Below are 12,941 nucleotides of genomic sequence, written 5' to 3' on the forward strand. Positions count from 1 at the left end.
GCAAGCAGCAGAGCCAGGATTCAACCCCAGGCCTGTCTGACTTCAGGTCTTTAGCTAATCTGTATGTTTTAAGCCAGTTCCAGCCTTCAGGATAGTTTAGTTTGATGCCAGTATAAGTATGTTGTAAGTATGTTATCACTCAGTTGTGTCCAACTCTTGGTGACTCCATGGACTATAGTTCACCAGGCACCTCTGTCCGTGGGATTCTCCAGGCGAGAATACTGGGGTGGATTGCCATTCCCTTCTCCAGGGGATCTTCCTGACCCAGGGATCAAACCCCAGTCTTCTGCATTGCAGGCAGATTCTTTACCGTTTGAGCTACAGGGAAGTCCTTGATGCCAGTTTAGACTTTGGGAATGGGTGACACAGGGAGAGCAGAGGAACATCAGATCAGGAAGGGCTTTGCCTGTCTTTTAGGACATGCAGTTTGCATCACACCAATAGGGGCTTCCTAGGTGGTGCAGTGGTAAAGAATCCACCTGCCAATACAGGAGATGCAAGAGATGCAAGTTCAATCCCTGGGCCAGGGAGATACCTTGAGGGAGAAAATGGCAACCCACTCCAGTATTCCTTCCTGGAAAATCCCGTGGACAGAGGAGCCTGAAAGGCTATGGTTCATGTGATAGCAAAAGAGTTGGACATGACTGAGCTACTGAGCACACAATAGGGAGCCAAGGAGGAGCTAAGAGGTAAGTGACATGATTGGATCTGTACTTTAGGAGGATCACTTTGGCAACTATGGGGAGAAGAGACCATGAAGCTAGTCTGAAGTTAGGGGACCAGGAAAGGATACAGTGGGCCAGATCATGCCTACAGGTAGCTTAAACCAGGGTGCAGGAGAGGGAGAGGGAGTTAGAAAGAAGAGAACAGATGCCAAGACCAGGTGATTTATTGGCTGTGGAGGATGTCAGGATGGGGAAAGTAAAGAGAGGTTTTAAGGACTCCCAGTTTCTGGTTTGGGTAACAGGGTAAAATGTGGCATCTTTCCCAACACAGGGCACATGAGGGAGAAGCAGGGCTGTGAAGTGGGGCTGATGAGCTACAGTTCTGGAGACAGGCCTGGGCCAAAGACAGAGCTTCCAGGGACCAGTCTTGGGCAGGGCCAAGGAGAGAGGTCATGCAACCTTGCCACAGACCTTGACCTGACCCGGGCCAGCTGGCTCATGGGATTGAGCTGGTTTCCTCTTGAGCCACCGGGACTCTGTACAGATGGCAGCCATCTGCAGAGCCTGCTGGAGAACTCAAATTGTCCCTCTTACAGCCGGGAGGTCGGGGCATTCCGAGTTGCCTCTCCTGACATCCAGGCCAGGCCAGGCAGCCTGAGTGAGCCACCCCAGCCTCAGAAAGAGCCCTGAGTCAAGGAGCCCATGAGACTGTGGCTGAAGGGGGCATTGCCAGCACACCCAGAAACTGTCCTCCATGGGCAGCTGAAGTTATAGGTGGTCCAGGGGATGTGGCCTGCTACACAGAAGGTGTCAGCTGTCACAGCTCACCATAAACCCCTGCCACTCCTGTTCCTAATATAGAAGAAGACCATGGTGGCCATGCTATGACAGTGGTCTGCTGATGGCCAATGCTTAGGGTTTGCCAGGGCACAGCACTGTTCCTAGCACTTGACGTTCCAGTCACTCCATAGAAATGTGAAGTGAGGAACCCAGTCACAGACAAAACATGCCAGGTGTGGGATTAGGCCCTGGATCAGCCAATACCAGCAGCTGTGCTTCAGCCACTATGCTGTTCTGCCTTTGAGTGTTAACAAAAGGGCCCTGATTGTGAGACAAGTAGCCTAGCACCCGACACGGAGGAGCAGCTCCAAAAGGTGAGGAAAGGCCCACCCTCTGAAACCAAAGCCCAGGGCTCCACACAGGAGTTCCCTGGTGGCAGCAGGAATTAATCTCAGAAGGCTTCCTGCAGAAGGCAGCCCTTGACCAGCTTAGGAAACTGCCTGCAGGAGGCAGCTTTTAGGTAAGTAGGGGGTTGGAATGATGCTCCTTGCACTTCCCAGGGAAGTCCTCAGACGTCAGGCATGACATCAGGTACGCTGGCAGAGCACAGTCACAACAGCAGTGATGACAATCACAAGAACAGTGTATTGTTCCACACCAATCAGGTTTTTTTTTTTGGCTTTCCCAAGGGTGTCCATGCATATTCTCTTTGATCCTTATAAATGAGATTGTAAAACACATTGACGTGAATGCTAGTTTCCTTCCTTCCTCCCTCTTTCTCTTTGTGCATGCTCAGTCTACTCAGTCATGTCTAACTCTTTTGTGACCCCATGGATTATATAGCCTGCCAGACTCCTCTGTCCATGGGATTTCCCAGGCAAGGATACTGGAGTGGGTTGCCATTTCCTCCTCCAGGGTATCTTCCTGACCTAGGGATCGAACCCACATCTCTTGCATCTCCTGCATTGTCAGGCGGGTTCTTTACCGTTAGTGCTACCTGGGAAGCCCCCTTTTTCACTTTAAATCCTATGAAAAAATGAGGTGGTAAGGGTAATTCTATCCTTCCTATTTAACAAGTATACTGTGGCAAGAAAGGTCAAGTGAACAACCTTGGATCACAGTCTACATGCTAAGACTACAGCCCTGGTCAGATGCTCTGCACTGTATATGCCTTTGCTGGGTGAGGGATGCTGAACCCTGAATCTTGCAGATGAGAGAAGAATCAGTACAGCTGCTCTAGCAAAGGGCACAAGGAGGAGCCTTCAAGTCCTGAATCTTGTACCACTGCCTAACTCCCTTGGTGTGAACAGTTAAACACTATCAGCACCAATCCGCCTCTAAAAAGACCTCCTGTTGGGTTGGACATCCTCCGCAGGATGTGTGGGTATGCCCTGCAGCTCTGCAAGTTCTGCTGGATTGAATCCACGTTCCTAAGACCAGGAAGTCAGCCCAGAGGCCTGACTCCTCGCTAACGGTGGAAGCAGCCAGCAGAAAGGAATGGTGATTTGCGGAGTCAAGACAGTCCAGTTCCATCCTAGCCTCACCACTTACCAACTAAATTACCCCGGACAGCAACTGGCCTTCTCTGAGCTTCAAGATCTGCATTTGTAAAATAGAGATAATGGCATCCTTCCCACTGGGTGGTGGCAAGGATTAAATCAAATGATCTATGGAGAGCTGTCAGCCCAGTGCCTGGGCTTACTTTCCATGCTTCCCTGCCCTGCTTCCGGTGGGCTGGCGAGGGCCGTGCGGCCACGTTGGGTGGATAGGTAGGGGGGCTAACCTTCACAACAGCCTATGAAGTATTCCCATTTTGCAGCAAGCATCAGCAGAGGTGGCAGTCATGCAAGAAGGGAGAGATGGTCCTCCAGGAGTGATTTCCCTCCCCCCATACTCCTATGTTCATAAATTGTGGTGGAAAGACCTAAGACCCTCCCTTCTGTCCCTGTGGTACCTGGGTGGGTGTGGGGGTCAGTCTGGGCATGGACGCACTGTCATAAACTCCTTTCAACGGCTGTAGTCTTGGAGGGCAGGAACTAACGGACTCCTTTCTTATGATGGCCACTCAGCAGTCTTTCCCTCTGCTGAAAGCAGGGCCTGGCCTCCAAGAAGGAAACCGGACTGAAGGAGAAAAGAGCGGTCTTTGGAGTTTGACTCACCCCAGGGAAGTCATCAAAGGGCACTCTAGCTGACCTTTTGTGACCAAAATAGAAAACTGTGACCCCAAGCTAAAAAGATTAAACACCTAGGTTAAGCTGGCTTGCTTAATTCATTTAATCCTTACCACCCCATGAAGTCTTTTGTTATTTTACTGACAGATGAGGAAGCTGAGGCTCAGAGGATTGACATAACTTGCTCAAGCTCATACAACTAGCAAGCAAGTGTCAGGGATTAGAATTCTATTATCTTTCTTTTTTCTTTCTTTCCTTCTTTGATTTCTTTTTGGTTGTGGTTCACACTTAGATCAGGCTTTAATGAGGAGAGGTGGGGCGACATTGGGCTTCCCAGGTCGTGCCGTGATAGACTCTGCCTGCAATGCAGGAGAGTCAGGTTCAGTCCCTGGGGGGAGATGATCCCCTGGAGAAGGAAACAGCTATCTGCTCCAGTATCTTGCCTGGAGAATCCCATGGACAGAGGAGCCTGGCAGGCTACAGTCCATGGAGTCGCAAAGAATTGGACATGACTGAGCAACTAAACAACAACAAGGATGACATACCCCTGAGTTCAATTGGATGGAAGGAGGGTCAGAGGAATATCCCAAAAAGGGGAATGAAATTTAAGGGCTGCTCATTCTACTTGAGCAGTGAGTATAGTGGCTACAGGTATGTGTTAAGACCTGATTTAAGTTCCAGAGCCACCACTCAGTGGCCTTGGGCAGGTTGCTTCATCTCTCTGCCTGTTACCTTTCCACAGAGATTGTGTGTTAGTCACTCAGTCGTGTCTGACCCTTTATGACCCCCATGGACTGTAGCCCACCAGGATCCTCTGTCCACAGAATTCTCCTGGCAAGAATTCTGGCATGCATTGCCATTACCTTCTCCAGGGGATCTTCCTGACTCTGGGATCAAACCCAGATCTCCTGCATTGCAGGCAGATTCTTTATTGTCTGAGCCACCAGGGAAGCCCAAGAGATGGTTCTAATGTAGAAATCACCTCCTAGAGCTGTAGGGATTACATGTCCCATTGGTCTAGAGACACCTGGCACAGTGTCTGGCACATGTTAATCATAATTCACCAACGAACATTATTATTAATTCTCCCTTGAGAGTTTTTCTCTGTCCATGGCTTTCATTCAACAAAGGAGGGCAAAGAAAATATATAGACTTGATCAAATGGATAAGACTGTTGTGCATTAATTAACATAAAGATCCAATGTGGCAAGAAGGAGGAACAGAGTCCTGTGGGACTGGTCAGGAGAAGCTTCCAGAAAGACTGTGGAGCAAGGTTCTGGAGGACAATTTGGTGAAGGAGGCAGGAATGACTGAGACCTCAGGGAAAGAGAGGGGTGGGGCGAACTGGGAAGCAGAGAGAACCTGATGATTGAGCACTTCTTAGAGAAAGAGCCAAAAGCTTAGCAGCAAGCTGGGAGTTAAGATGGGAGTTTCCTAGGGAAGCAGAGTGGAGAGACTCATTTGTGGCATGTCTGCCTGGGGCCTAAACTCTTTACGTAAACTACTGAACCATCACAACAGTTTATGAAGAATCTTCATTTTCCAGATGAGGAAACTGAGGTCCAAAGATGTGAATGAACTTGCCAGGATGTAAGTCCCAGCCTGGCTGGCTCTGAAACACCCAGGCCACACAGGCTAGGACACTGCCAGGGCAGCTTCTCTGGGGCCCTAAACCAGACCAGTCCTACCTGATAGTCATCTGTTGTCCCCAGGGCTCACTGAGGTCACTGCCCACCCAGACTACCCCCTGCAGCTCTGGGTAGGACCCAATCTTAAATCCATCTGCCAACGCAGGAGACTAAGAAACACGGGTTCGATCCCTGGGTTGAGGAGCCTGATGGGCTAGGGTCCATGGGGTCGCAGAGTCGGATACAACTGAGCAGGCATGCGTGCACCTTAATGAAACACTGGAATCCCACAAACCTGGACCCTGTGGGCTCTCAGAGCTTCTATCTGAAACTACAGGCCTAAAGAGGAGGATTTACTGAGCAAGGAGGGATCAGCAGCAGCCTCCCTGGGACTAGAGGCCCTGTGAACGCAAGATTCCACGTCTGCTTCAGATATGGGCTCAAGAAACCGCTGTTTGGAACCATAATTCGGACAGCAGACAAGAACTGGCAGGGGCTTGGGGCTGTCATGGACCTTCCAAGAGCACCCCTGACCTTCTCAGGCCCATTATCTGAGCAGAGGGCATCCTGGGCTTCCCACACACTCTTACAAACGCAAAGAGCATCCTCCACCACCCACCCCGGGGTACCATAAGCTGTATCCCCAATTTCAGAGCCCCGCAGGCCAGCTGGCTTCCTAAGGTCTGTGAGGAGCCCATTTTATAAAGAACCTGGCGCTTGCCTGGCGTGCTGCAGTCCATGGGGTCACAAAGAGTCGGACTGAGTGACTGAACTGAACTGGCGCTTGTCAAGGGCAGCTGCACCTCCCCCTTACGCCCCCACCCCCAGCCTTTCCTGCCCCTGCTCCTCCGGGGGAGGGAGTCCAGAGGGCCGGCGCTGCAGTTCTGCCGGGTTCCTGCGGCTCCTCCCCGTGGGGGCGAACACAACACCGAGTTTGTGCCACACTGCGGCCCACACCTGCTGTATTCCCCTCTGCGAAGCCAGAGCTTTGGCTGGGTAAGCGGGAGGTGGAGAGGCAGAGCTGCAGGAGGGGGCAAGCCGGCGCGAGAGGGCAAGGAGAGGGTCTGCAGGTTCTGTCTGGCAGCATCATATAATAATAGCAACACGTCTCCCACGCGGCTGGATCCCTTCTCGGGCCTGGGATAGCTGTATTGATTGTTTCCTCCTTGGCTTACTTATGGTTGGCGGGAGTCTCTCATGACCGCTCCTCAACTCTGGTCCCCGGTTCCCCGGCCCGCCGCAGCACCCAGCTCAGCCCTCCGCGAGGTTCTGGTTAGTAAGCTGAGCTCTGCCAAAGGATGGGGTGCTTTCCTCGCGGGGAGGGGGCCCAGGCCCGGGAGCCTCACTGAGCTGACAGCCGGGTGGCGGCACCTCGCTGCCTCGGGTCCCCGCCGGCCCCTTTAATTCGAGTCCGCCGGCGGCCAGGTGCGGCGCTGCGTGGCGCGGTGCGGCGCGGTGCGGCTGCGGGCGGCGGCCGGGTGCTCCGTACGCGCCGCCCGCGGGACTGCAGAGCCGGCGCCGGCTGGCCGCCCGCAAGCCGCCTCCTGCGGTCATCCAGAAACATGGAGGCTCCGGGTGCCCATCGGGAAGGGTAAATGGGTGTCGGGGCGCTCGGCTGCGCGTGCTGCCGCCCCCCTGTCCGGGCTGCGGGGCACCGGGCGGCACAGCCTGCAGCGCGGCAGGCTCGGGCTCAGTCCGGGGCGGGCGAACCTGGGCCGGACCGAGCCGGGGCGGGCGATGGGGGGCTGGCGTCCAGCGGAAGGAGAGAAACAGGCAAAGGGCTCGAGGACTCTCCGGGCAGTGCCAGGCGCGCGGGGCGGAGGGCGCAGAGAGGAGCTGGCGGGTGATGGGAAGCGCAGCTGACATAACCATGTCTGGTAAATAGCGCTGGTTGGTAGGACCCGAATCACTTGGGACTGCCTGGCGGCATTCCCCTCTCCTGCTCAGAAAGAAAACGGCTTTGCAGCAGAGAAGGGCTTTTCCGCTTCCCTGGGGCCGTGGGATGCCGGGGAGCCCCCCGCTCTTAGGGGAAAGCCAAGATCTGGGGCAGCATCTACTCCCCACCCCCAGAGTTTAGGTTCCAGTGTTTTCCGGAGGGAGATGGAGCCTCGGCGGATCCTTGGACCCTAGGGGCAAAAGAGCTAGACTGCGCTCGGGCCCCACCGCTAGAGCCCCCCTCCGGACCGGGCAGGAGGGGGTTAAGGTGGAGCTGGCTGCAGTAGCCAGCTGGTGGGTCAGGTCCACCCGCGCGGAGCCGAACGCGGAGCGCGCGGGGCGGAATCCCGGCCGGAGACAGGAGCGATGGGGAGAGGGCTCGGACCCCTCCCTGCCCTGGGGCCGGCGGGATTGGGCGGGCAGGGGGCCAGCCCGGAAGCTGGCTTCCTCCAGGCTCCCCCTCTAGCTGCTGCCAAGCTGCCTCGCAGCCAGGCTGACGGAAACTTGGTTCCGCACTCACTGCCCAGGAGACGTGAGGGGTTTTCTCTTGGGGAGAAATCAGTGGTCGGGCGTGCCCGGTTCGAATGCCACCCCACCGGAGGGAGGCCTGCAGTGTAGGGGTCCCTGAGGGAGAGGAAGTCCTGGGACCAAGGAAACCAGCTTTTGGAGATCGACCTTTCTGTGTGAGAAGTCTCCCTAGATGAGCTCTGGAGGAGTGTGTGTTGGGGGGAGCCAGGCTGGGAAGGAGCGGTTCTTCCTCCAGGACTCTGCAGAGGTCAGAGCTGGGAGTGGGGCTGCAGTGTAGGAAGCTCTCCCCTTGGGAGATGCTGTGTCCTGACCTCGGGATGGGAGGGCTTTGCCCAGAGTCCCTCCTGATGTCTGCAGAGGACCAATGGGGAACCTGGCTGAGCCAAGGGAGGCCCCTGGAGGAGACAGGCCCAGCCAAGTCTAAAGGCTTGTTTCCTGGGAGAAAACGCTTCCAATGGATGGAAGCCTGCCCAGAAGAGGCAAAGAGGCTGAGGGATAGTTCTCAGGTATGACACCATAATGGAAAATGGGCATGGAAGAGAAGCTGCCAGAGCTCTTCTGAATCTTGGCACTAGCTGCCCAAAAACTCTGATTCCACCTTGCTGCTGTTTTTTCCAGGCAACGTCACACCTCCTGAGGGCAGCCAGGAGGACTCCGGCTTTTGCTGAGCATTGCATCTTACCTCCTTCCTTTCAAAGGCTCCAGATCCCAGCTTACCTGTCCCCGAGTCCTGTGTGCCCCTAACCAGGCATCCCACGACCCCTCCAGCCCAGCCCAGCCCTAGAGCTCACCTCCAGGCCCTGGAGCCTGCCCTCCTGCCCAGAATGACTCACCATTATTTCTAGCTCAAGTGAGAAGACATGATGGGGTGTCGGGCTGCCCGTTTGTATATCTAGGATTCCTGAAGCATCGGATCAGCTCTGCAAGGAAGAGAGCTGCAGATTCCTGCCCTGCCAGGTAAATCAATCTATTGTTTAATAATAGCCGTGTGTAGAGTCACTGGGGTGGGAGCAATGAGGGAGACCCAGGCCCAAGATTTGTCACTGAAAACACCTCTCAGGGTGCAGGGATCTACAAGGCATTAGTTTAGTGCCTGGGAGAGGGCTCCCTTCCAGCCTCTTGTATGGGACTGTGCTCCATGAAGCCTGCGCAGTGCAGGAGGACCTATGTCAGCCCCCTGCCTCCAGCACAGGGCATTCCAGAGCTTTCTTGAGAGACCACCACCTGCTCCCCTCTGATCCCCAGCCCAGGTAAACATAAATCTTACTTTTTTGTGGTATCGGTGGTGGTGATGTTTTTGTGCTTCTTGGCTGAGAGAAGAGAGGGGGAAAAAAAAAAAAAGCACCCCAGGTCGGGCTGCCAGTGCTGAGTGGTCTTATGTTCTTAACCACCTCTGTCTTTCAGCCAAGCGAGGCTCTCTCTCCAGCTCTCAGGGAGCCCTGGGGGCTCTCCCGCTGGAACCCAGGCTGATGCTGCTGTGTTTCCTGGGGCCGTAAGCACCATCCCAAGCTCCCAGCCACCAGGCAGCTAGAAGGCACAGCGAGAGGCGCCTCTCCCGGTTCCAATTATGACAGTGGCCACTGGAGACCCAGCGGATGAGGCTGCTGCCCTCCCTGGGCACCCGCAGGATACCTATGACCCAGAAGCAGACCACGAATGCTGTGAGAGGGTGGTGATCAACATCTCAGGGCTGCGGTTTGAAACCCAGCTAAAGACCTTAGCCCAGTTTCCAGAGACCCTCTTAGGGGACCCAAAGAAACGGATGAGATACTTTGATCCCCTCCGGAACGAGTACTTTTTCGATCGGAACCGCCCGAGCTTTGATGCCATTTTGTACTACTACCAGTCTGGGGGCCGGTTAAGGCGGCCCGTGAATGTGCCGTTAGACATATTCTCTGAGGAAATTCGGTTTTATGAGCTGGGAGAAGAAGCAATGGAGATGTTTCGGGAAGATGAAGGCTACATCAAAGAGGAAGAGCGTCCTCTGCCTGAAAATGAATTTCAGAGACAGGTGTGGCTTCTCTTTGAATACCCAGAGAGCTCAGGGCCTGCCAGGATTATAGCTATTGTGTCTGTCATGGTGATCTTGATCTCAATCGTCAGCTTCTGCCTGGAGACGTTGCCCATATTCCGGGATGAGAATGAAGACATGCATGGCAGTGGAGTGACCTTCCATACCTACTCCAATAGCACCATCGGGTACCAGCAGTCCACTTCCTTCACTGACCCTTTCTTCATCGTAGAGACCCTCTGTATCATCTGGTTCTCCTTTGAGTTCTTGGTGAGGTTCTTTGCCTGTCCCAGTAAAGCCGGCTTCTTCACCAACATCATGAACATCATTGACATCGTGGCCATCATCCCCTACTTCATCACCCTGGGAACAGAGCTGGCTGAGAAGCCAGAGGATGCTCAGCAGGGTCAGCAGGCCATGTCACTGGCCATCCTTCGAGTCATCCGGTTGGTAAGAGTCTTTAGGATTTTCAAGTTGTCCAGACACTCCAAAGGTCTCCAGATTCTAGGTCAGACCCTCAAAGCCAGCATGAGAGAATTGGGCCTCCTAATATTCTTCCTCTTCATCGGGGTCATCCTTTTCTCTAGTGCTGTCTATTTTGCAGAGGCCGATGAGAGGGAGTCCCAGTTCCCGAGCATCCCGGATGCCTTCTGGTGGGCAGTCGTCTCCATGACAACTGTAGGCTATGGAGACATGGTTCCGACTACCATTGGGGGAAAGATCGTGGGTTCCCTGTGTGCAATTGCAGGTGTTTTAACCATTGCCTTACCGGTCCCTGTCATAGTGTCCAATTTCAACTACTTCTACCACCGGGAGACAGAGGGAGAGGAGCAGGCCCAGTACCTGCAAGTGACAAGCTGTCCAAAGATCCCATCCTCCCCAGACCTAAAGAAAAGTAGAAGTGCCTCTACCATTAGTAAGTCTGATTACATGGAGATCCAGGAGGGGGTAAACAACAGTAACGAAGACTTTAGAGAGGAAAACTTGAAAACAGCCAACTGCACTCTGGCTAATACAAACTATGTGAATATTACCAAAATGTTAACTGATGTCTGACTGAACCCTAGTAACCTACTCACAGCTCAATGGAACTAATGCAGACGTTGCATAATAGCCTGCATTGTAGTCAGTGTGTTCTACAGTGTGTATCTGGTTCTGCATGGAAAGCAATAGTCGTGCAAGTGACTTTTGATCTTTTGATTTTTGATTTAGAACACAGAATATCTATCCATGGCTTTCATGCAAATCTTCATCACCGGCTTAGGGGTTTCCAAAGATGGGAGTCACCTATGGAAGCCAGGATTTCAGAAGGACACATTGGGGCCACCTCATAGCAGATACAGAACCCATCACATCAGTGTCACCTATTCTTCCTAAAGAAATGCACACAGCATCTCAGAGATGCAACTCCCACCACTACCACCCTCATCCTCCCACCCCACCAGCCCACTTGAGCCTACCTCCCCCTTCACAGAGAAAAACCATGGTGGCTTAGCCTTAAAGTTCTGGTAATTATTCAAAAGGTCTTTCCCATTTTTGCATTGAAAAGAACACACAGTGCTGTGTGTTGGAATTACTTTCTGTGTCACAGGCTGGGTGTTTGTGAATTGCAGTTGCCAAGTAGATGCTCCGGAGGCTTGTGTTTCATAACGGAAAATGCTGCATTTGGTTTTTTTCTCTGCAGTGTCAAAGTGAGGGAACCCCGGGGGAGGGACAGTTAGGATGACCGAATGTGAGTTGTCAAGTTTCACATTTGCTCCCTTCTCCCTACAGGGAGAAGCTAACAAACCAAGGGACCTCTCAGCTTCAGATTTCACCATTTTTGCAGGCTTCAGGGTCACAAAAACATGTCTGATTTCTTCGTTACATTGGAGTTTGCAGGCATCTGCTTTCTAGTGCTGTGGCCCAGCTACACTGACACTGCAGTGAAATCTACCAGTGATGCGATAGAGCTGCATGGGTGTTTGTTGCATGAATCTCAATATTTAAAACACAGGAGATAACCTATTTTCTTAGTAGCCTACACAGTATTCATATTTAGAGTATTAATAGCCTAGGAATGGCATTGAACTAGGGTGTTTTTTTTTTTTCCTTTCCCATCAGAAGACAAAAAGCCCTCAATCAAGAGAAAAAAAAAAAAATAGACTGTTTGGAGTGAAGAACCAAAACTTCTGGCCCTCTAGCCCACCCCCATCCCTGTTCTTCCAAGTGGGGGTACAGACCTCTGCAAAGCCAGGGGAGTGAGCAGGGAAAGCAGTGTCTAACACCTCACGTGACTGCACCTTAGGAATGAACCTAGTCATGGGCAAGACTGTACAGCTGACTGGGGCACGTTGTCCTGAGCACAGGCGGATCTGTGGATCCAGTGTATATACCTATGTATCAAGTGTCTCTTCCCTGAGTTCCTCTCCCTAGCTAGCTATAGAAAAAATGGCATTTGAACCTTGTATAAGCTTATGCAATATTTTTGACACAGGGCAATATATGCATGTGTTTGACTATGTGCACTAGAGTGTATATACACGCATATATATATATTTATATATACATATATATACATACATACGTGTGTATATGTATATATGCACACACACACACACACACACACACACATATATATATAGTCATTCTCTGGAGTTCAGGTTCAGGAGCAAACCCACTGCTTGGTGGGTTGGTTGTCTCAGAGACCTAATGGGTTAATTTGTCTCATTGGTCACCCCACTGGGCCTGGGTTTGCCGCCATTGCCTCCAACGCTCCAGTCTTCATGGATTCTTAGATGTTCGAATTGTCTTTCTGCCCTTCATGTGCTGCAGCTTCAGTTCCCCATGGCTGAAGCTTGTCTTACCGAGTGCACAAGGGCCCCAGGGCCCTCACAGCTCCAGCTGACCTGGGCCAGACCCACCCCAGGCAGCCCCTCTACAGCCCATCACCTTCTTCATCTCCATTCTCATTGTCCCTGCCCTGTCTGGTTTTCATTTGAGACGTAGAATGTATTTAACTAATAGAGACCATACACACGAGAACTGCAAACACCATGTCAAAGATATAACCCACAACTCAGATGCAAAATGACATGGTCATCTGGCTCTGCATCAGTCACTTCCACTAACCTTTCACTAAAGAGCCAGAATGGATCGCCTTCTTTGAAACCAAGGACATGGAGGAGGAGGGATCCTGGGGCCCCAATTCCACAGATCTAGGCTAAAAGGGAACCTCCTCTAT

General features: G+C 52.6%; 1 protein-coding gene across 3 annotated transcripts; it reads left to right on the forward strand.

Moving 5' to 3' along the window:
• Positions 1 to 6,109: 6,109 nt before the first annotated feature.
• On the forward strand, positions 6,110 to 11,834 carry KCNA2 (potassium voltage-gated channel subfamily A member 2). Of its 3 annotated transcripts, none has more exons than XM_061410866.1 (3): positions 6,110 to 6,240; positions 8,326 to 8,664; positions 9,112 to 11,834. In XM_061410866.1, the coding sequence occupies exon 3, from the start codon at positions 9,275 to 9,277 to the stop codon at positions 10,772 to 10,774; it is 1,500 nt and encodes a 499-aa protein (XP_061266850.1). In that variant the 5' UTR covers positions 6,110 to 6,240; positions 8,326 to 8,664; positions 9,112 to 9,274; the 3' UTR covers positions 10,775 to 11,834. The 3 variants fall into 3 exon arrangements, with proteins under 3 accessions (XP_061266850.1, XP_061266848.1, XP_061266849.1); XM_061410864.1 differs by lacking the exon at positions 6,110 to 6,240 and adding an exon at positions 6,686 to 6,835; XM_061410865.1 differs by lacking the exon at positions 6,110 to 6,240 and having other exon boundaries at positions 6,908 to 8,664.
• The last annotated feature ends 1,107 nt before the right edge of the window (positions 11,835 to 12,941 follow it).

This window comes from Bos javanicus, chromosome 3 (genome assembly GCF_032452875.1).
Source record: "Bos javanicus breed banteng chromosome 3, ARS-OSU_banteng_1.0, whole genome shotgun sequence".
NCBI lineage: Eukaryota > Metazoa > Chordata > Mammalia > Artiodactyla > Bovidae > Bos > Bos javanicus.